General features: G+C 45.3%; 1 protein-coding gene across 2 annotated transcripts in view; it reads right to left on the minus strand.

The window, feature by feature from the left end:
- The window catches only part of PATL1 (PAT1 homolog 1, processing body mRNA decay factor), a 130,650-nt gene that overhangs the window by 13,815 nt on the left and 95,141 nt on the right, over positions 1-21,694 (minus strand). The window contains exons 15-17 of one of the 2 annotated variants that reach the window (XM_077454730.1): positions 15,459-15,618; positions 15,230-15,370; positions 45-133 (exon numbers count right to left, since the gene is read on the minus strand). In XM_077454730.1, the coding sequence (XP_077310856.1) occupies positions 45-133; positions 15,230-15,370; positions 15,459-15,618 (390 nt within the window). The remainder of the gene's footprint in view (positions 1-44; positions 134-15,229; positions 15,371-15,458; positions 15,619-21,694) is intronic. The other variant, XM_077454732.1, reaches the window with a different exon arrangement.

Here is a 21,694-nt window from a genome sequence, read left to right on the forward strand (position 1 = left end):
TCCCAACTCAAATCCAGTGCTCACACCACTGCTTTATAACATACCAGAGTGACTGACTCAGTGTCGTGGAATTTTCAGAACTCATCAGCTCTTCAGCTCTTCCCAGAATCTGGCACACTAATGTCAGTCCAAACTACATCATGAATAAAGGAAGCAATCAGTTATATGTAAAACTGAGATGATCAATTTTCACTTGGATATTCAAATATGTTGCACACTCAAAAGGTAAGTTGAACAAATTACTTTTTTAACCACTTAAAGACCAAGCCTTTTCTGGCACTTTGTTTACGTGTTACAATCAGTAATTTGTGCTAGAAAATATATTCCCCAAAACTTTTTTTTTAAAGAAAATGCCCTAAAGCAGTGTTGGCGGCCCAGAGGTTTTTTAACTACATTTCCCATGATTCTCCACCAGACTGCAGAGTACATGAGCATCATGGGAAATGCAGTTCCAAAACATCTGGGGCATCTAGGTTCACCATCACTGCTCTAGAGAAAAGATTAGCGAGTTTTGCAATTTATGTCACACGGTATTTGCACAGCGTTTTTTCAACCGCAGTTTTTTTGGGGGGAAAAATTTGATTTTTTTGTCATACTTACCTGTAAATCCCTTTCAGTCCATCATGGGACAAATAGTGTTATAGGGTTATACTTCATCTTCAGGTGTATTGACACTGGTAGTCCAAAGGTCTTTAGACCGGAAATTATTATATATACACACATATACATACACATCCCATACAGGAAGTACTTCAGTTTTGTAGCAAGCACTGAATCCTCAAAAAGAGGAGGGGCCTATGTGTCACATGATGTACTCAAAAGGATTTTACAGGCAAGTATGACGAAAAAAATCCTATTTTGCTTTTCATACATCATGGGACAGAGTTAGGCTAACATTCATTACCTGCTGGGATGCCTCAGAGCAATAGCCTTGAGGGGAGGGAGACACCCTGCCAAACAATAGCCATCAGACCTTTTGTACACTGCGGCCGAAAGCCAAACCCTCGGCTGCTCGAACATCCACTTGATAACATTTTTGTGAACATATGCACTGAAAACTAGGTAGCAGCCTTACAAATCTGAGCCGCAGATGCGTGATGGCAAAAAGTCCAGGAGGTTCCTACACCCCTGGTAGAATGAGCTCTCACCCTAAAGTGAGGCACTTTAAGTTTCAGACAGTAGGCCTGAATGAGCAATTGACAGACCCAATTGGACATGGAAGCTGTCTGCCCTTTCTAGGGTCCTTTTGGTAAAACAAAAAGTCTTATCCTCAGATCTCCGCATATCCTGGACAACGTTCAAGGAGTGCAGTCTCTCTTCCACCGAACGAGGCCGAGAGAAGGCAAAATAATTTCCCGATTTAAATGAAAGGCCGACACCACTTTTGGCAAAAACGATGGAACCGGTCATAACATGACCCTGTCATGGTGAAGGATCAGGTACAGTTCACTGCATGAAAGGGCCGCCAACTCTGACACCCTTGTAGCTGAGGAGATAGCCATCAGGAAGGCTAGCTTGCGTAACCGCAAGTCTAATGGAATTTCCTTGATTGGTTCAAAATAACACAGACAGCATCAAGTTCAAGTCCCAAGGACACATAGGTGACCTAATGAGGGGAAGCGAGTGAGTTGCCCCCTGCATAAAGGTTTGGACCAGTGAATGGGCGGCTAAAGGCCTTTGGAATAGAAACCTATAGGGCCATAACTTGACCTCTGATTGTACTCAAAGCCAATGTGATTTTCACAGCTGACTGTAGAAAAGAGAATTCTCCTAATCACGTATTTCCGAAGATGCCATTTTTTGGCTTCACACCAAGCAATATAGTCTTCCAGACCTTATACCTGCTGTAGCTTTTTGTTGAACCTGGATGCCAGTAGGTCAACCTCTGGCCATCCCCAACGTTGGCAAACTCATAACTCTGATAGGGTAGTCCTGAAGCACCACCGTCCAGAACAGTAGGGCCAGTCTTACTGCCTGTAATTCCAGGATGTTTATAGGCAGGATCTGTTCTGTCCTTGACCATTTCCCCTGAGCTGTGAACCCTTTTAGGGTCGCTCCTCAGCCTGAGAGACTGGCATCTGTAATACTTTCCAAGTTACCGAGACAAAGGATCCTCCCTTTTGCAGGTTCTGATCCTAGAACCACCAATTTAGGCTTAAGCGCACCCAAGGAGATAAGAACATTGGATAATCCAGGGCTTGTCCTCTCCTGTTCCAAGCCAACAAGATGTTGTAGAGGCCTGGAATGGAACTGGGCATTGGCACCATCTTGAAGGATACCATCCTCCCTAGAAGGCTCATACAGAGCCGAATGGAGGGTCGTTTGGTGCCCCCTGACACACCTGATCCTTCATGGGGAACAGATCCTTGCAGGTGGCAAGAATACCTTTGCTTGGACCGTATCTAGGATCAGACCTAAATACTTTAGACCTTGCGCTGATTTCAAGGCCGACTTTTCGGTATTTATGATCCAGCCTAAGCCTTTTCAAATACTGCACTGTGCATGTTATGCTCTGTTGTAGAGCCTGTAATGAGTGATCTCTAAACAGGAGGTCTTCCAGATAACCAAGCACCAGGATCCGTTGGGTCCTTAAAAAGACCCAGTGCGGGGGCTAGGAGCTTTGTGAACACCCGGGGAGGGTAGAGTCACAAACAGAAAATGACATTTCTCTACTGCAAATCGCAGAAACCTCTGATGAGGCTGAAAGATAGGTACGTGTAAATACGTGTCCTTTATATCGATGGAGGCTAAAAAGTCTTCCATCTGGAGAGAGGCTACAACTGAGCGGACAGAATCCATCCAAAAGGATTGGATTAGTAGATACTGGTTCAGGGATTTTAGGTCCAAAAATTGACCTCCTGACCCAGTTTGGTTTTTAAACTGTAAAAACAGGTTCACTCCTTCAGATACAGGAACCTGTACAATCACTCCTCGATACACTAAATGATGTAGTGCCTGAAGCAATGTTTTTTTGGAGGATCCAAGGGAACGCAGGATCTTAAAAACCTGAGGGGGTACCCCCCATAACTCCAGCTTGTAACCGCGAGATATAATTGAGGTGACCCACTCATCCTGAATTATTGTTCTCCAAACGTCCGTAAAGTGCAGCAGCTTTCCCCCCACCTGAGTGAGGCGTCTCCTCAAAAGGACGACTTGGTACTGGGTTTAGAAGAATTTTGGACCCAGGGCTTTTTCTGGCCCTGGCCTTGCGGAATCCCCCTGACCCTAGTGCCTGTTGGCGGTGGAACTGCCTTAGCACTGAGACTTGAGGAAGCAGTCCCTGAAGTTTTAAACAAGGGATGCCTGGTGCTTTTCTTCACAGGAAGTAGAGAACTCTTCCCTCCGGAAATGTTTTGAATGCATTTGTCCAAATAAAATGCTCCCTATGAAAGGGGACACCTGACAATAACTTTTCATAAGGAAGCTTGGCTGACCAGTTAAGCCACAAAAGTCTGCGCATATGTACAGAGAGCCAAATGAGAAACCTGCTGTATTGAATCCTTTTAAGTCGTCAACAGCAAAAACACAGCGCTCAAGGAATATTTGTCTTATTTTCAGGCAGATCATCCTCCTGGTTATGCCTATAAGGCCGTTTGACCTGTTCCTTTACGGACTGGCAGATACCAATTACTGAAACAGCTGGCCAAAGAAAAGGAAGCCTTTTATAATGACTCCAATTTCTTGTCAACAGGGTCTTTTAAGCCCTGTGCGTTATCTGCCAGACAAGTTAAGTGCTTGTTTAAGGAAGAGACTGCTGCATCTATGGGTGGCATGCTCCCTTTAAAAAACTTTTCATCCATGGGATATAAAAAGGGAAAACCTCTTAAGAGGAACAAAATCCTGTCAGGATGTTCCCAATCTGCATACACTGCTTGTTCCAGCAGAGGGTGTAGAGGGAAAGCCTGTGCAGCCTGAAGAGGCCTCAGGGATCCCAAGAGGACCAGGGGGGCTCATCACCTCTGCAAGAGGCAACTTAAAGGCAGAACAAACCATTTCGGTCAGAGTCAGGATGAAAAGCCTCTGTGACAGAGGCAAATATCAACTGGATATCTTCTTATCCAGATTGCACGGAAGCAGACTCATCTGCCAGGCCCTCCACAGAATCCTGAGCTTTTAACTCTTCCGCAGCCTCAACCCATTCCTGCTCCAAACTAGGAAGCTCCAGGAAGGGGGGATCTGTCACGCTTCTTGCCACCCTGCGGGGTGGAGGCAATCCAGTGCTCTAAACCGGTTAGGGCAGAGGACAGTTCATCATTTTGATAAAGGGTGAAGCAGCAGCGTTGACTGTAGGCACAATAACAGATAGGTGCAGCGGCTCAGATTGCCCGGAAGCCCCTGGCCCTTCAGGTGATACAAACACTAGGGATACTACTAGGTCATTCAGGAACTACTGACATAGGTGTGCCCTTCCTTATAGTGTTAGTCCCACTCCTCTTTTTTGAAGACATTTACTAGCCACAAAACGCGAGTACTTAAGTGTAGTATTAAAACACCTCAGAATGGAGTCCCTATGCAACAATCCTGCTAAGCACCTTTAGCCTGCCAAGCAACAATTGGTGACTCACATGACCCAGGTAAGGAGAAATAATCTGCTGCAATTGCCTGTTCAGAGTCTGCTCTGTGTCCCACGGCTGCCTTCTGGAAGCACCGCATCCTTGGCATACAGCTTGAATAAGTTGGCTGTGCACCGGAACTTTCTGAGCATGCATGCACGTGGTCCCGGCGAACAGGCGTGGCTTTATTCGCGTAAGGCGCAAATCTACGTACGCCCAGATAAAGGCTACTGCGCATGTGCGGCGAAGCTGCATGCGCCATGGCTGCCAAACAAACTGTTAAGTCCAGCAGGACTCTTGCGAATGCATGTGCGCCATGGTGAACAAAGGCGAAATGGTGCACCGTTGTCCAATTTTGGGTAAAACAAAGGATATTACGCCGAGTAAACAGATACCAAACATGTCACACTTTAAAACTGTGCACGCTCATGCAATTGTGAAAAATTACGTAAATTTTACTATCCACAGGTGCAGTTTTCAAAGCCTTTACAGGTTACCCATTTAGACTTACACAGGAGGTCTAGTGCTGTAATTACTGCCCATGATCTAACACTTGTGGTGAAACCTCACATGAGTGGGATGATCACTGTTTGTGCGCGTAAGCACGGGGGAATTGGACACATACTTTTTTTTCTTCATTATTTATTTTTCCACTGACTTTTTTTTTTTCCAACTTTTATTGCTGTCACAAGGAATGTTAACATCCTTATGACATCAATAGGCATGTGACCGGTACTCCTTATGGAGAGATCTGTGGTAGGCAAGCAATTAAACAGAAGGCTGTGTATGTTTAACAAAGCAGACCCCAAAAAGCCAATATGTTGCTTTGAGGTAGATTCTGATGGCTGTGACAACAGTGTAAAGCAATCTTCTTTGGAAAGACAAGGGATCAAAGAGGAAAGAATTGTCTGCAATGAGGTGCCTGCCTCAGTAAGAAAGGAGGGTCTTAGGCACAAGAAGATTGAAGGGTTTTTTTTGTTTGCGCCTTACAGGAACACAGCCACGCCTGTTTGCCGGCACCACATGCATTAGCAATGATGGCTAGGATGCTGATTGTCAGAGAAATTGTGATATAGTTACAGAAAAGTTTTGCTGCTTAAGATAGAGCTAGAACCTGATGTAGAGACCAGTGACTAGTTTCTAAACCTGAACGGGTGGGAGTGAAAATCTTGTAGCCTCCTCCCAAATGGACTTCATATATTTTTCCGACAACGCATCGATTCACGTGACTTTGCGATGGAAAGCAGGGAGTCTGAGATTATAGCTGAGGAACTCAACGTAGCCTTAGCTCAAACCAAACCTCGGAAGGTGGCGAGGCCTGATGGTTTCACGTTGACTTATCACACCTTCTCGACTGCTGATGGCTCATTTCTTGACAGCCTATAATATTCTGAAGGGGGAAGGTTCCATGCCAGCGGACACACTGAGGGTGTATATATCACTTATACCCAAAGAAGGGAAGGACCCATACCAATGTGGAAATTACTGTCCAATCGCGCTTCTCAACAAAAAGTTTGTCAAATTGACTTTTATCGCACATCTCAAAACTGATGCACTTAGATCAGGCAGGTTTTGTACCATTGAGGGAAGCAAGGGACGACACTGCCAGTGTTTTCAACCTTATCCATATGGCCTGCTCCACCAGAAGCACCTCTCTCTTGCTTTCAACAGATGCTGAAAAGGCCTTCAACAGGGTGGCCTGGCATTTCATGCAGACCACCCTGGATCACATTGGACTAGGTCCTAATATACTTTGATGGAGCCGCTCTCTCTATTCCACCCCCTCAGTGGCAGTACGGGTAAATGAATGGCACTCTTTTTCAATATAACAAACAAGACGACACAGGGCAGCCCCTCACCTCAATTTTAATTTGGACCCTAAAGCCTTTCCTGTGTTCCATTAAGAGATGACCCCAATATAATGAGCATACAGAAGCCCTCAGGGCATAATAAAACCTTGGCCTATGCAGATGACAATCTTTTTGGTCTCCAACCCACGTATTTTGCTTCCAAATATTCTAGCAGGCGTATGGGGTACTGTCAAACTTTAAGGTTCATTTTATTAAGTCAGCGGTGTTGAACATAATGGTTCGTGATTCTGAAGTCCACAGTATGCGCTCGTATTTTGTGCTTCATTGGGCTGACAAATCAATACGGTATTTGGTTATTAACATCACCCCTGACTTGACGCACCTGTTTTCTTCCAATTTGCTACCCTTGCTGTACGGATTGAAAACTGAACTCCAACACTGGCATACACTGACCTTGACATGGTTTGGGCGGGGCAAGGCCTTAAAAAATAACAGTTCTCCGGAGGATATTGTACATATTCCAAGCTATGCCAATCTGCATCCCTTTGGTATTTTTAAAATAGCTTAGAGTGATAATTAGGGAATTTATTTGGTCCCATAAGTCACCGCATATAAAAATACGATTATCTTTGCCAAAGGTAAAAGGGGGCATTGGCCTTCCTGACTTCAAGTATTACAGGGCGGTGAACCTTTCGTGGGTTGGCATTGCAATGCAGACTCCAAGCAGTGGGTGGTGATGGAGATTAATTTATTGATCCTCCATCCAGATGATGCTCCAGATCAGCTGCACCTTGAGCACATTGAGCTGCATTGTGACAGCAAGTTACGCAGTCATCACCAACAGCTCTCTTGTGACTGGATAAGAGCCAGTTACAAGAGATTTGAACATTGTCTGAGAAAATGCTAAGCTTGTTTGGCTCAACATATATGTGTGAGAAGACATTCTCTGCTATGAACTTTAAGAACCGCATTAAGGACAGGACTAAGTGACTCAACTGCGTGATGTTTTGCACATCAAAACCACTGCCTTTGAACCAGACCTAGTCTATGTGCTGCAGTCTAGATCTCAGGTTCACCCTTCACATTAGGGAAGACAAGTTTTTTTTCCAATTGAGATGAATACATTGTAAAATCTCAGTTAATGTTAGTTGGTCTAAATCAGTTATAAATATATTTGGACACAACATGTATACTTGGTAAAAGTATTTCACACCTGTTTAGATTTGTCATCCATGTAACAAAATGAAAAGTATGCAGTTTGCAATAAACTTTGCATAAAATAGTTAATTTGCATTTCATTTTAAGGGCTCAAAGAATGTCAGGCAAAATGGTCGGCCCTGGCGCATGTTCACTTCATCAAATCTGACCCTCTTTGAAACAAGTTTCTACACCCCTGCAGTAGATGAGCCCTTTAGCAGGAGTCAAACCTGTTGAGTGTGTAGTTGAGCCAGGAGGCCAGCAGGTCCACATCCAGAGTCCCCTATCTGCAACACAGATCTTGGTACGCCTCCCTGTGTAGCTACCACTCCCCCAGGTCCACACGTTGCCAGCTGAAGAAATCTGCCTGATAATTTTCCATGCCTGGGATGTAAACAGATCAGGCAAATATGGCCATGGTGTTGCCTGACTGAATCTGCATTGCATGACTCTTTAGCCAGACAGTCTAGTAGTGCAAGGACAGCCAAACCACCCTAAACTCCAGAATGTTAAGGAAAGCAAGAGTCCTCCGACGTCCCTGTAACAAGATATCTAAGACTTCTCATAAGCTTGATAGGCTAACATCTGTCGTAAGGATCTTCCAAAAGATGGGAAAGAAGGACTTCCGACTCAAGAGCAGGACTCCTAAGTCAGGGGCAACCTGGTCCTCAGTACCAGACAAATCAGCCTGTCCAGAGACCAGAATGACTTGTGCAATAAACACATAATGCTGTGTAATAGGAGTCCGGAGTGAATCTGGGCACATGGGACTGCTTCGCAGGAGGCTACCACCAGACAAAGGACTCTCCTGCAGAAGAGGAGAGTTGGAAGACTCCTGGAATGAAGAGCAAAAGTCTGGTATAGGAGAGTGTGAAGCTTTTCTTAGGAAAGAACTCTGGCCTGAGTTGTGTCCAAGGCTAGACCCAGAAACGCCAAGTGACGAGTCAGTTCCAACACTGATTTATGACGTTTTAGCATCTATATGAATCCTTGTAATGTATGGACGGACAAGGCTGTGCTGCTCCCACAACATTAGTTCATATATAGGGATGCCTTTATAGCACAGCAGTGTTGAGAGCTGAAAGTGAAGGGGACCCACAGCAAAGTGCAGGAAAACTCTGGAAATATAACATGTATGCACAAGTCTTATGTCCACAGAGGCTAGGGAAGACTCCCTGGTGAAGGGAGATGATGACAAACCTAGTAGATTACATAGCACAAACATTCTGTGCTTCAACAAAGACATTCACTGTTTTAGAGATCCAAGATAAGGCAAATCCCCCCCCCCCCCCCCTTTTGGGTCTGGAAACTGAACAGGTTGTAGTAAAACACCTGTCACAGGAGCTAATGATACCTTGAGCCAAAAGATCAGTTAGGGCTGCCTTGACATCCGCTAATCTGTGCTGTGACACAGGAGGGTTGGACATGATAAACTGAGGAGGGGGCTCCGAGCAAATATTTAGTGTGTAGCCCCTGGAAACAAAGTGCTAGAACCCAACTTCCATTGAAGGGTGAGCTTTTCCAGTGCCAGATGTCAGATATGAAAAGGCGTTTTGTGAACAAGGGGAGAAGAAAGGGTGGGCAAATATCAGCTTTGCTTAACTATCACAGCTGGAAGTTTGGCACTGAAAGCAGTATCTCGTGGAAAAATAGGATTTTTTGTACTCACCGTAAAATCCTTTTCTCTGTAATTCACCGACCGACACAGCTCCTTTCTTAGCCATTGGGTTGTTAGCCTTATCACTGTAACACAACACTCAGAACTCTTAGTTCTGCCTAGGGGGGGTGGTCCCTTGGGTAACAACCCTCCCGTCTGCAGACAGACCTCAGTACATCGACAAGCAGTATAACGTAAAGAGAAAAAAGGAGGGGCGGGTGCTATGTCCATCGGTGAATTACAGAGAAAAGGATTTTACGGCGAGTACAAAAAATCCTATTTTCTCTTATATCCACCAACCGACACAGCTCCTCTCTTAGCCATTGGGATGTCCCCAAGCAGTGCCAAATGAGGGGTGGGAAAAACAGCATAAAACTTCCTCCACCATGGCAAGTGGGAACTAAGGAAACTTTACCCACAAAAACAGTGCCTTCAAGGTGTAGGCTTGTACTACAATATGTCTGATCCACCTAGAAATGGTGGCCAAGACCGCCTTGCCTTTATTTTGACCAGCCACTGAAACAAACAAAGAGTCTGACTTCCGAAAGGTAGCCGTGGCAGACAAATACACCTTTAGAGCCCGAACCACATCCAGAGCGTGAAGGGCCACCTCCTTAGGGTGCTTCGGCTTAGGACACAGAGATGGTAATACAATGTCCTCATTTATATGAAAAGCCAAGACCACTTTCGGTAGAAAAGACGGTTGCGGACGCAACACCATCTTATCCTTGTGGATAACCAGATAGGGCAACTTGCAAGACAAGGCTGCCAGTTCAGAAACCCTCCTGGCTGATGTGATGGCCACTAGGAAGACCACTTTCTGGGAAAGAGTCAACAGGGGAATCTCCCTGATATTTTCAAACGGCGGTTTTTGAAGCGCCAACAACAACAGGTTAAAATCCCAAAGGAAAAAAAGACAGCCAAGGCTGAAATTTGCCCTTTAGTGGTGCTTAACGCCAATTTCTGGTCTACTCCTTGCTAAAGAAACAGCAGGATCCTAGATATAGAAAAGGAGCGCGGATGCCATCTTTTCTCCTCACACATGGAGATGTAGGCCTTCCAGGTACGATGGTATATCTTCCGAGAAGAAGATTTCCGTGCTCTCAACATAGTTGGGATCACAGAGTCCGACAGCCCCCGGTTCCTTAACACCTGGCTCTCAATAGCCATGCCGTTAAAGCCAGCGATAGTAAAGCAGGATGGAGAATCGGGCCTTGAGACAGAAGGTCCTCTGGCAACGGCAGTCGCCAGGGAGCGTCTGCCACCAGACGCACCGGGTCTGCGTACCAGGGACGCTGAGGCCAATCTGGGGCAACCAGTATCACTGGGATCCCCTTGGCTTCCACTCTGTGAAGCAGAGGTGGTAACAGTTTTAGTGGCGGAAAGGCATAGATCGGCTGGTACTGATCCTACGGAGCCACCATCGCGTCTGACGAGTCTGCCCACGGATCTCTTGTCCTGGACACGAATCTTGGCGCCTTCCGATTGAGACAGGAGGCCAGCAGATCCATGTCTGGTGTGCCCCACTTCAGGCACAGTAACCTGAATATGTCCGGATGCAATGCCCATTCTCCTGGGTCCAGCATCTGTTGACTCCGTTAGTCCGCCTGCCAGTTCTCCACTCCCGGTATGTAAATGGCTGACCGGGCCGGTACGTGTCGCTCTGCTCACGGAAGAATGTGAGCGACGTCCCTTGCAGCGGCTGAGCTTCTTGTTGCCCCTTGGTCATTGATGTATGCCACCGCAGTGGCATTGTCTGACTGGATCCTGATTGAACTCCCTTGCAGTCTCGTCGACCATGTGGAGAGGCACAGCCTGATCACTCTCAATTCGAGCAGATTGATCGGCAACTTGGATTCTTCTGTCGACCAGAGGCCCTGAGCCGACTGAACCCCCATCACTCCACCCTAGACTGGCATCCGTAGTGATCACGGTCCATTTCAGAGGTAGGAATGATTTTCCTGACTGAATCACTGGGACCTCAACCCCCATATCAGTGAGTCTCTGACTGACTGGCTCACCTGGATCTGTCGATCCAGGGACAACTGAGATTTGTCCCATTTTGTTAAAATCTCCTTCTGCAGGACTCTGGTGTGGAACTGGGCATAAGGCACTGCTTCGAAGGAGGCTACCATGAGGCCCAGTACTAGCATGCAAAAGCAGAGCAACGACCACTTGCGGTTCATCAGTTTTACTGCGGATCTCAGAGTCTGCAGCTTCTCTGAAGGGGGAAACACTCTCCCTTCCATGGAGTCCAGCAGCAAGCCTAGGTACTCCAGATGCTGGGTCTGTACGATCACCGACTTCCTTAGGTTCAACAGCCAACCAAATTCTCGCAGGGTCTGCATGGTGATCGCCACATCCTCTTCTAATTCTGAGACGGAAGATGCCCTCAGGAGGAGATCGTCTAGGTATCCCATGATCGCAATCCCACGTTGCCGTAGCAACGCCAAAAGTGGAGCCAATACCTTGGTAAAGACTCGGGGGCTGATGCCCGACCAAAAGGAAGAGCCACAAACTGGTAGTGGGCTTCCGACTGCAAATCGCAGAAACTTTTGATGCCGAAGGCATATGGGTATGTGCAGGTACGCATCCTGGATGTCTAAGGATGCCAGGTAGTCCCTTTGTGATTGAGGGCTTTTAGGTCCAAGATAGAACATACCCCTTCCTTCTTGGGAACCACAAACAGATTTGAGTAGAATCCCTGGAAGCGTTCCGATTCCGGAACCGGTACAATCACCCCACGATTCAGCAGGTCCCTTACAGCCCCCAAGGAGGCCTCCCAGCGAGCCGGGGATACGGGTATGCTGGAGGGGAAGAATCTGTTTCGTGGCCAAGAGAGAAACTATCTTATAGCCTGTGGAAACCAGATCGCAGACCCATTGGTTGGATAACCGGGAGGACCACCGAGCTGCAAACTTCCGAAGGCGACCCCCTACCCAAGACATGGGTGGGGGCAAACCTTCATGCGGTAGCACTTTTATTCGTAGGCTTGCGGTTCCAGGGACGTTTTTGACCGTCCGTGGACCTCCTGTCGGGCTAGGGACGTTTTGTTGTGGCTCCGGGCGGACGAAAAGGCTGTTTGTGAGCGAAAAAAAAAAAAAAAAAAAAAAGAAGAGGACCCTTGCCTACGGTGTGGCTCCTTAGCCTTCCTGGCCTGTGGGAGTAAGGTACTCTTACCACCGGTGGCATTTTTAATAAGGTCATCCAAGAAGGCTCCAAAGAGCCGGTCACCAAGGAAGGGAAGATACGCCAGGGGTTTTTTGGATGCCTGGTCAGCAGACCAGCATTTTAGCCAAATCAGGCGCCTCAGCACCACAGCTGACACTGAAGCCCTGGATAACAGAGGGGCCACGTCACAGACATACTTAAGGCCTTGCACTAGTTGGTCTGCTAGTTCCACACAGACAGGAGAAGCCTGTTGCTCTCCCAATTCGCAGTGCAAAAGTTTTTCCCACTCAGTCAGTGTCTGCGACACCAGTGCGGATGCCAGTACTGGTTGCACGGCGGACCCCACAACCATAAACAGAGAACGAGCCACTGCCTCGGGCCTTCCTGTCCGTGGGATCCTTGAATGCAGGAGTCCCCTCAACCGGGATCGTGGTTACTTCATCTGGATACTGGGGGGTCCACGAACGGAGGAGCCGACCATTTCTTAAGAAGGCTCTCCTCAAAAGGGTAACACACCGCCATGTATTTGGGGACCGAAAAGGTCCGTTGCGGGCGACCCCATTCCTTGTAAATGAACTTGTCAAAATAAGTCAGATACGGGAACACCTTAGGTGAACGTGCTGGCTTGCGGGACCCAAAAGGGACCGGTACATCAGCAGAGGGATTCGCTGGCTCCTGAATCTTTAAGCGATTTGTCACGCCCGGACGAGGACTCATCCTCACTGTCCGAACGGTCCTGGCCAGCCTCATCCGACAAGACAGGGCAGGGGTCACCAGCCTCAGCAGGACCTGAGTCTGCGTCAGAGCTCTCCCCAGAGGACGGGGGGGCAGGGGCCTCTAATGCACCTTTCTTCCCCACGCACCGCATCCATCTTGGCAACGAAATGAGGGCCGCCGTCAGGGTGTCCATGGGCACTGCGCAATCCGCAAGTGACCCGTTTGCAATTGCCTGGATTTCGGTGGAACACCAGTATCTGAAGCCATGCTGACCCTACCCTGCCCGCCACCCGAAGGGGACTTGTGAGATCACATGTACCATGCTTCTGCCAGAGAACACTGAAAAGGTGTTCAGGCTTCCAGAAAATGGCCGCCAGTGTCCTGAATAGGAGATCACTTGGAAAATGGCCGCTGAAGCCCAGGGAAGGCATGCTGCCCTCGCCAACACTTAACATGGCCGTCTGCAGCTCCATGAGGTACAGAAAGAAAAAAGGATGGCAGAGACACATCGCTGTACCAGACCACAGCAGACCCTCACAGGCACCTTCCAGGGGTATAAAACACAGGAACCAGAACACCGCTAGCCAGCCAGCCACCCATCCCAGATGAGAGCCCACAGAGATCCCCTGTATATGTACACATACACCGCTCAGCGGCCACATGCAGCATCCCTCCAGGGAGGGGGGGGCAGGAGGGAAGACAGGGAGAGAAGAGAGGGAGGTGAGGGACCCCACGAATTGACCTCCCAAGGAATGCCCAGCTGCTCAGCCCCACCGAGGCAGGGAGAGCTGTACTTACCAGTCCTGAAGAACTGGGAGACATTCCATTGCAGAACTACTCACTGATCAGTACAGGGTAGCTGCTGGCCCAGCATACTGTAACACAGACATCAACAGCCTGGTCATATGTATGCCCCGGAGCATAAAAGCTCAATGACCACCTCTGGAGCGGAGGTTTCGTGGTGGCCTGCCGAGCGAGTAGCTGTGGCCTGCACACGCTCGATGGCCAGACTGGGGAGACTACAAGGATAAGGGTATCCAGCCTGGCACCCAGCCGGCTGTTGATAGCAGATCACAGGATCATTCATCTTGCGCAAAAAGCCAAGCTTCTGCATCAAAAAAGCACAGACCGATGGGCCCACAGGGTTCCTAGGTCCTTGTTCTTCACTAGGCAAAATAAAACTGAGGTCTGTCTGCAGACGGGAGGGTTGTTACCCAAAGGAACCGCCCCCCTGGGCAGAACTAAGGATTCTGAGTGTTTTGTTACAACTAATGCATAGTATTCTCCTAGTGATGAGGCTAACAACCCAATGGCTAAGAGAGGAGCTGTGTCGGTTGGTGAATATAAGGTAAATATCAGCTTTGCTTCACTGTCGCAGCTGGAAGTTTGGCGCTGAAAGCAGTATCTGGAAAATGAATGGATTATAACAGCACTGCATGATTAATCGTTTAAAAAAAAAAAAAAAAAAAATGGCGATTTCGCTTTGCTTCAATTAATACAGCATTTCCTCGATTTAGTGCAGAGCCATTCTCTGCGGACAGGTGACAGCTGTCAAAGAAAAAAAAAACCCAGGCAGCATGCCAAGTTTATCAGAACATTGTCAGAGCTGGGAGATAACTATAAAAGTAGAATTTAGTTCTTTTAGATCAAAGGCATGAATGTGGTCTGTAAAAGAGGTCAGTTTAACAATTTAAAAGACCAAACCTTTTTCTGCCACTTGTTGCTTACAAGATGAAATTGGTATTTTTTGCTAGATAATGAGAACCTCCAAACATTATATATTTTTTTAGCAGAGACTCTGGAGAATACACAATTTACACAGCGGTCTTTCAAACGCAATTTTTGGGGAAAAAATACACTTTACTAAATAAAATAAAAATACTAAACAGTAAAGTTAGCCCAATTTTTTTGTATAATTAGAAATATGTTATGCTGTGAGAATTGTGATCTTTATTCTAAGCAAAAAAATTATGTTCCTCATTTTAGCCAGAATCGTCCCTCAATATACGAAAAAACTAAATTAGTAAACAGTTGGGAGGGGATGGGTGGTAGGAAATGTGTTTTTTTGCCCTGAGATGGACTTTAAAATTACCTACCCTGTACCCACAAGCTCAGGCACTCACCTTGTTCTGTAAGACAGATGACAACTGTTGCTGGGGGGCAGAGATTCCAGAACCACAGACACTCTGTAACAGGAAAGTGAGAGCAGCAGCAGACAGTTGGCTAATCACATGGGCACAGGGGTTGACCAGGTAGGGAAGTATCTGCAGGGACGAAAGAAAGTTTAATGAGTATACCCTGCAGGGAGAGAAAATAAGCAGCTTCAGATTTTTCCTAAGTGTAGCGCATTACCTGGTCTTGATAATCCTTCTTGATAAGGAAAGGCAAACTCTGCGCAGTGGTGGATAGTAAAGCTTCACTTAGCTGAAGTGGCAAAAAGCGGATGATCCGAGCCACTAGGCGCTTCCCCTTCCTAATGCACATGATCTGGACAAACTGCTCCTCAGCTGCTCTGTGGGCAAAAGGAAACCAACTGTCAGTCAGCTGGAAGGGCTTGACCGTTTTTAAAACCTCCATGACAAATACTAAAATGCTTTTTTTTTCTTTTAGGGAAACTTTCTTGCCAAGAAGAAAAATACCCTTCATGGCAACCATATACGCATCTTATAAAATTAGAATATCATTAAAAAGTTAAATTTCAGTAATTCAAAAAGTTAAACTCATTATATAGATTCATTACATACAGTGTGATACATTTCAAGCCTTTCTTTCTTTTAATTTTGAGGTTTATGGCTTACAGCTAGTGAAAACCCAAACTTCAGTATCTCAGATTAGATTACACAAAACCAATAAAAAAAAAAAAAAAAAAAAAAAGGATTTTTTAATAGAGAAATTTTGGCTTATTGAAAAGTATGTCCACATACAGTATAGTAGGCACTCAATACTTGGACGGGGTCATTTTTGCATGAATTACTGCATCAATACGACATGGCATGGAGGCTATCAGCCTGTGGCACTGCTGAGGTGTTATGGAAGCCCAGATTGCTTTGATAGTGGTTTGTCATTGTTGGGTCTGGTGTCTCATCTTCCTCTTGACATTAACCCAGATTCCCTATTGGGTTTAGGTCAGGCAAGTTTGCTGGTTAATCAAGCACAATGATACCTTGATCATTAAACCAAATATTGGTACTTTTGGCAGTGTGGGCAGGTGCCAAGTTCTGCTGGAAAATGAACTTTCCATTAAACTGATCAACAGTGGGAAGCATGAAGTGCTCTAGAATTTCCTGGTAGAGGGCTGCGCTGACTTTGGTCTTTATAAAACACAGTGGACCAACAACAGCAGATGACATGGCTCCCCAAATCATCACTGACTGTGGAAACTTCCCACTGGACCTCATGCGACTTTGATTCTGTGCTCTTCTTCCAGACTCTGGGACCTTGATTTACATCTGCTGGTGTTGGTCCACTGTGTTTTATCATCAAGTATAAAGTCAGTGCAGCCCTCTACCAGGAAATTCTAGAGCACTTCATGCTTCCCTCTGCTGACCAGTTTTACAGAGATGCCAATTTCCTTTTCCAGCACACTGCCAAAAGTACCAATACTTGGTTTAATGATCATGCATTTGGCCCCAACCAAATATTGAGCGCATACTATACTGTACGTAATTTTTGGTAAGCCAAAATTTCTGCATTAAAAACTTTATTGGTTTTATGTAATATTCAAATTTTCTATGATACTGAATTTGGGGTTTTCAGTAGCTGTGAGCCATAATCATCACAATTCAAACGAAAGAAATGTGTGAAATATATAACTGCGCTTGAGTAACGCATCTATACAAGATATACAAGTCATTTTTTGAATTGCATTACTGAAATAAATTAACTTTTTGATGATATTCTAACTTTATGAGATGCACCTGTACATTAGAAAGATTTTGGCAACGTCATTAACTGCCTCTGCATTGTTAAGAGGCCCTAGCGATTGCCCCTTGGGATGCAAAGTCTGTGAAAGGGAGGGTGCATATGTGATTCCATGTTCAGAAAATCTGTATCTTCAAAGAAGGTCCAAGGCAGGCTGGAGGGCTTGCTGGAAAAGACAAAAAGGTTCTGACACCTAAAAGCTATGTGCTTGTATGTCAAGACTTTACATTAAATCCAGGGCAATAAAACAAATGTGCAGGGGAGACATTAAGGGTTTAATAGACCCCTGATCTCTTTATAAAGGAGTACAATTCATTTTTTTTTCTTGGGAACTAAAACATTGCACCTGCGATCAGAAGATCATATGCAATGTCTGGCTCCTGCAAACTGTCAGTGTAGCCATCTACCCACACCTCATATGGGCAGGCAGTTAATGACAGGAAGCCCAATGAACTATAAGAGTGCTCACCAGGGCCCTCGCAGTTCACAGAGAACTACAAGCCATCAGCCGCAAAGGCCGATGAAACTTGTAGGCATTTATTCACGGAACTCTGAATGAATCACGTGGCCGTGCGGATGTGGCTGTCTGCACAGCCGTGCTCTTTTCAAATTGTGACAACAGGTGCAGGCAGAAGAACCCTAGGAAGGGAAGTGAACGGGAGGAGGCTGCAGGAGCGAGAACATGTTACATGCTCCACGTAGTGAAACAAAGGGATTGTATCATTTCAGGCAAAAAAATTATTTCTAAAGGATCCATGTGTTCTGAAAATATATAATGTTCAAGGGTTTTAAAGCAGAAGCAAACCCATCCATAAAACGTGTCGGAAATGCAATACTCCCATTGGTTGTACTCTCAACCAACCTGTCAAACCATCCAATGGCTGGTGTCATAACTGTTCACATGTGCATCGTGGCAGTTGTAGATTAAACAGAGGGAAAGATGGCAGCTTCCTTGGCTGAAAACGATGGGGGGTTGGGGGGGGGGGGGGAAATTTACTTTCACTTTAAGTTGTTTTATAGCCCAAAATGCATATTTTATATGGGTAAATATTTTTAAAAAAGTTGCTCTTAATGGAAGTGGTTAAGCTAGAACTTGAGCAGTTGGTAGCTTACATAAGTCAATTGAGTGGAGGGGCAAGGTAAGAGTAAGTGGTGGGGTAAGGAGGATTTAAAAAGGTGACCCTGTTGCAATTTCTCGTGGAAAGATTAGGTTTACTTTAAATTAAGGGGAAGATATAGGACTCACAAATCCTAAACAAAGCTTGCCTTTATTACCATAAATCTTCTTGTAAATGAACTAGGGAAATACAGTGCCTTGCGAAAGTATTCGGCCCCCTTATATAAAATTTTTATTTTTTTGTGAAGAATCACCAACAAGTGGGACACAATTGTGAAGTGGAATGAAATCTATTGGATTTTTGAAACTTTTTTAACTAATAAAAAAAATAAAAAAAGTGGGCGTGCAAAATTATTCGGCCCCCTTGCGTTAATACTTTGTAGAGCCACCTTTTGCTGCGGTTACAGCTGCAAGTCGCTTGGGGTATGTCTCTATCAGATTTGCACATCGAGAGACTGAAATTCTTGCCCATTCTTCCTTGCAAAACAGCTCGAGCTCAGTGAGGTTAGATTTTTCCACAGATTCTCGATTGGATTCAGGTCTGGACTTTGACTTGGCCATTCTAACACCTGGATACGTTTATTTGTGAACCATTCCTTTGTAGATTTTACTGTACGTTTGGGATCATTGTCTTGTTGGAAGATAAATCTCCGTCCCAGTTTCAGGTCTTTTGCAGACTCCAACAGGTTTTCATCCAGAATGGTCCTGTATTTGGCTGCATCCATCTTCCCCTCAATTTTAACCATCTTCCCTATCCCTGCTGAAGAAAAGCAGGCCCAAACCATGATTCTGCCACCACCATGTTTGACAGTGGGGATGGTGTGTTGAGGGTGATGAGCTGTGTTGCTTTTACGCCAAACATATCGTTTTGCATTGTGGGCAAAAAGTTCAATTTTGGTTTCATCTGACCAGAGCACCTTCTTCCACATGTTTGGTGTGTCTCCCAGGTGGCTTGTGGCAAACTTTAGACGAGACTTTTTATGGATATCTATGAGAAATGGCTTTCTTGCCACTCTTCCATAAAGGCCAGATTTGTGCAGTGTACGACTGATTGTTGTCCTATAAACAGACTCTCCCACCTCTGCTGTAGTTCTCTGCAGTTACATAGTTAGTCAGGTTGAAAAAAAGACACAAGTCCATCCAGTTCAACCAAAAAAAAAAATATATATACTATACATACACACACACATACACATACATATACACATACATATACATATACACACACATATATATATATATATATATATATATATATATACATACACACACACATACACATATACATATACCAGCCCATATACCCAATTCTATACCCACAGTTGATCCAGAGGAAGGCAAAAACCCCAGCAGAGCATGATCCAATTTGCTAAAGCAGGGGAAAAAATTCCTTCCTGATCCCCGAGAGGCAATCGGATTTTCCCCGGATCAACTTTACCTGTAAATTTTAGTACCCAGTCATATTACGTACACTTAGGAAATAATCCAGGCCTTTCTTAAAGCAATCCACTGAGCTGGCCATAACCACCTCTGCAGGGAGTCTATTCCACATTTTCACAGCTCTTACTGTGAAGAAACCTTTCCGTATTTGGAGATGAAATCTCTTCTCCTCTAGACGTAAAGAGTGCCCCCTTGTCCTCTTTGTTGACTTTAAAGTGAATAACTCGACACCAAGTTCCCTATATGGACCCCTTATATATTTGTACATGTTGATCAAATCCCCCCTTAATCTCCTCTTATCAAGAGTGAATAAATTCAGTTCCTCCAATCTTTCCTCATAGCTGAGTTGCTCCATGCCTCTTATCAGTTTGGTTGCCCTTCTCTGCACTTTCTCCAGTTCCCCGATATCCTTTTTGAGAACTGGTGCCCAAAACTGAACGGCATATTCCAGATGAGGTCTTACTAATGATTTGAACAGGGGCAAAATGATATCTCTCTCTCTGGAGTACATACCTCTCTTAATACAGGAAAGGACTTTGCTCGCTTTGGAAACCGCAGCTTGGCATTGCATGCTATTATTGAGCTTATGATCTACCAAAACCCCCAGATCCTTCTCCACTATGGATTCCCCCAGCTGTACTTCCCCCTAGCGTGTATGATGCATGCATATTCTTAGCCCCCAAGTGCATAACCTTACATTTCTCAACATTAAACCTCATCTGCCACATAGTCGCCCAATTAGAGCATTGAGGTCTGCTTGTAAATTGGCGACATCCTGTAAGGACGTTATTGCACCACATAGCTTGGTGTCATCTGCAAAGACGGAAATGTTACTCTTGATCCCAGACCCAATATCATTTATAAAGATATTAAAAAGTAAGGGTCCCAGCACTGAACCTTGGGGTACACCACTCATAACCTTAGACCATTCAGAGTAAGAATCATTAACCACTACTCTCTGAATTCTGTCTTTTAGCCAGTTTTCTATCCATCTACAAACTGATGTTTCCAAACCTGTAGACTTTATCTTACACATGAGCCGTGTGTGCGGAACAGTATCGAATGCTTTTGCAAAATCCAAATATATCACGTCCACCGCCGACCCTCTGTCCAAGGTTTTACTTACCACCTCATAAAAAGAAATCAGGTTTGTCTGACAACTCCTGTCTTTCATGAATCCATGCTGTCTGTTGCTCAAAATATTTTTTTCCTGCAAGAACTCATCTATGTGGTCTTTTATTAATCCCTCCAGTATCTTCCCAACTATAGAAGTTAAACTAACGGGTCTATAATTACTTGGTAAAGACTTTGTTCCCTTTTTAAATATAGGCACCACATTGGCCCTGCGCCAATCCAGTGGTACTATTCCTGTCATTAATGAGTCCCTAAAAATTAGATACAATGGCTTTGAAATTACAGAGCTCAATTCTTTTAGGATCCGTGGGTGGATGCCATCAGGTCCAGGTGCTTTCTCCACCTTTATTCTGTCCAAATATTTCTGGACCATATCACTTATGAGCCATTGTGGATTAGGGGCTGCGTCAGTACCACCCCCATTGTGGACATGAGTTCCCCCATGCTCCTTTGTATCCAGAGTGATCATGGGCCTCTTGGCTGCATCTCTGATCAGTCTTCTCCTTGTCTGAGCTGAAAGTTTAGAGGGACGGCCAGGTCTTGGTAGATTTGCAGTGGTCTGATACTCCTTCCATTTCAAAATGATCACTTGCACAGTGCTCCTTGGGATGTTTAAAGCTTGGGAAATCTTTTTGTATCCAAATCCGGCTTTAAACTTCTCCACAACAGTATTACGGACCTGCCTGGTGTGTTCCTTGATCTTCATGATGCTCTCTGCTCTTTCAACAGAACCCTGAGACTATCACAGAGCAGGTGCATTTATACAGAGACTTGATTACACACAGGTGGATGCTATTTATCACCATCATTTAGGACAACATTGGATCATTCAGAGATCCTCGCTGATCTTCTGGAGTGAGTTTGCTGCACTGAAAGTAAAGGGGCCGAATAATTTTGCACGCACCACTTTTCAGTTTTTTATTTGCTAAAAAAGTTTAAATTATCCAAGAGATTTCGTTCCACTTCACAATTGTGT

This window comes from Lithobates pipiens, unplaced genomic scaffold, assembly GCF_037356315.1.
Source record: "Lithobates pipiens isolate NorthernLeopardFrog02 unplaced genomic scaffold, aLitPip1_a1.2 Scaffold_25, whole genome shotgun sequence".
NCBI lineage: Eukaryota > Metazoa > Chordata > Amphibia > Anura > Ranidae > Lithobates > Lithobates pipiens.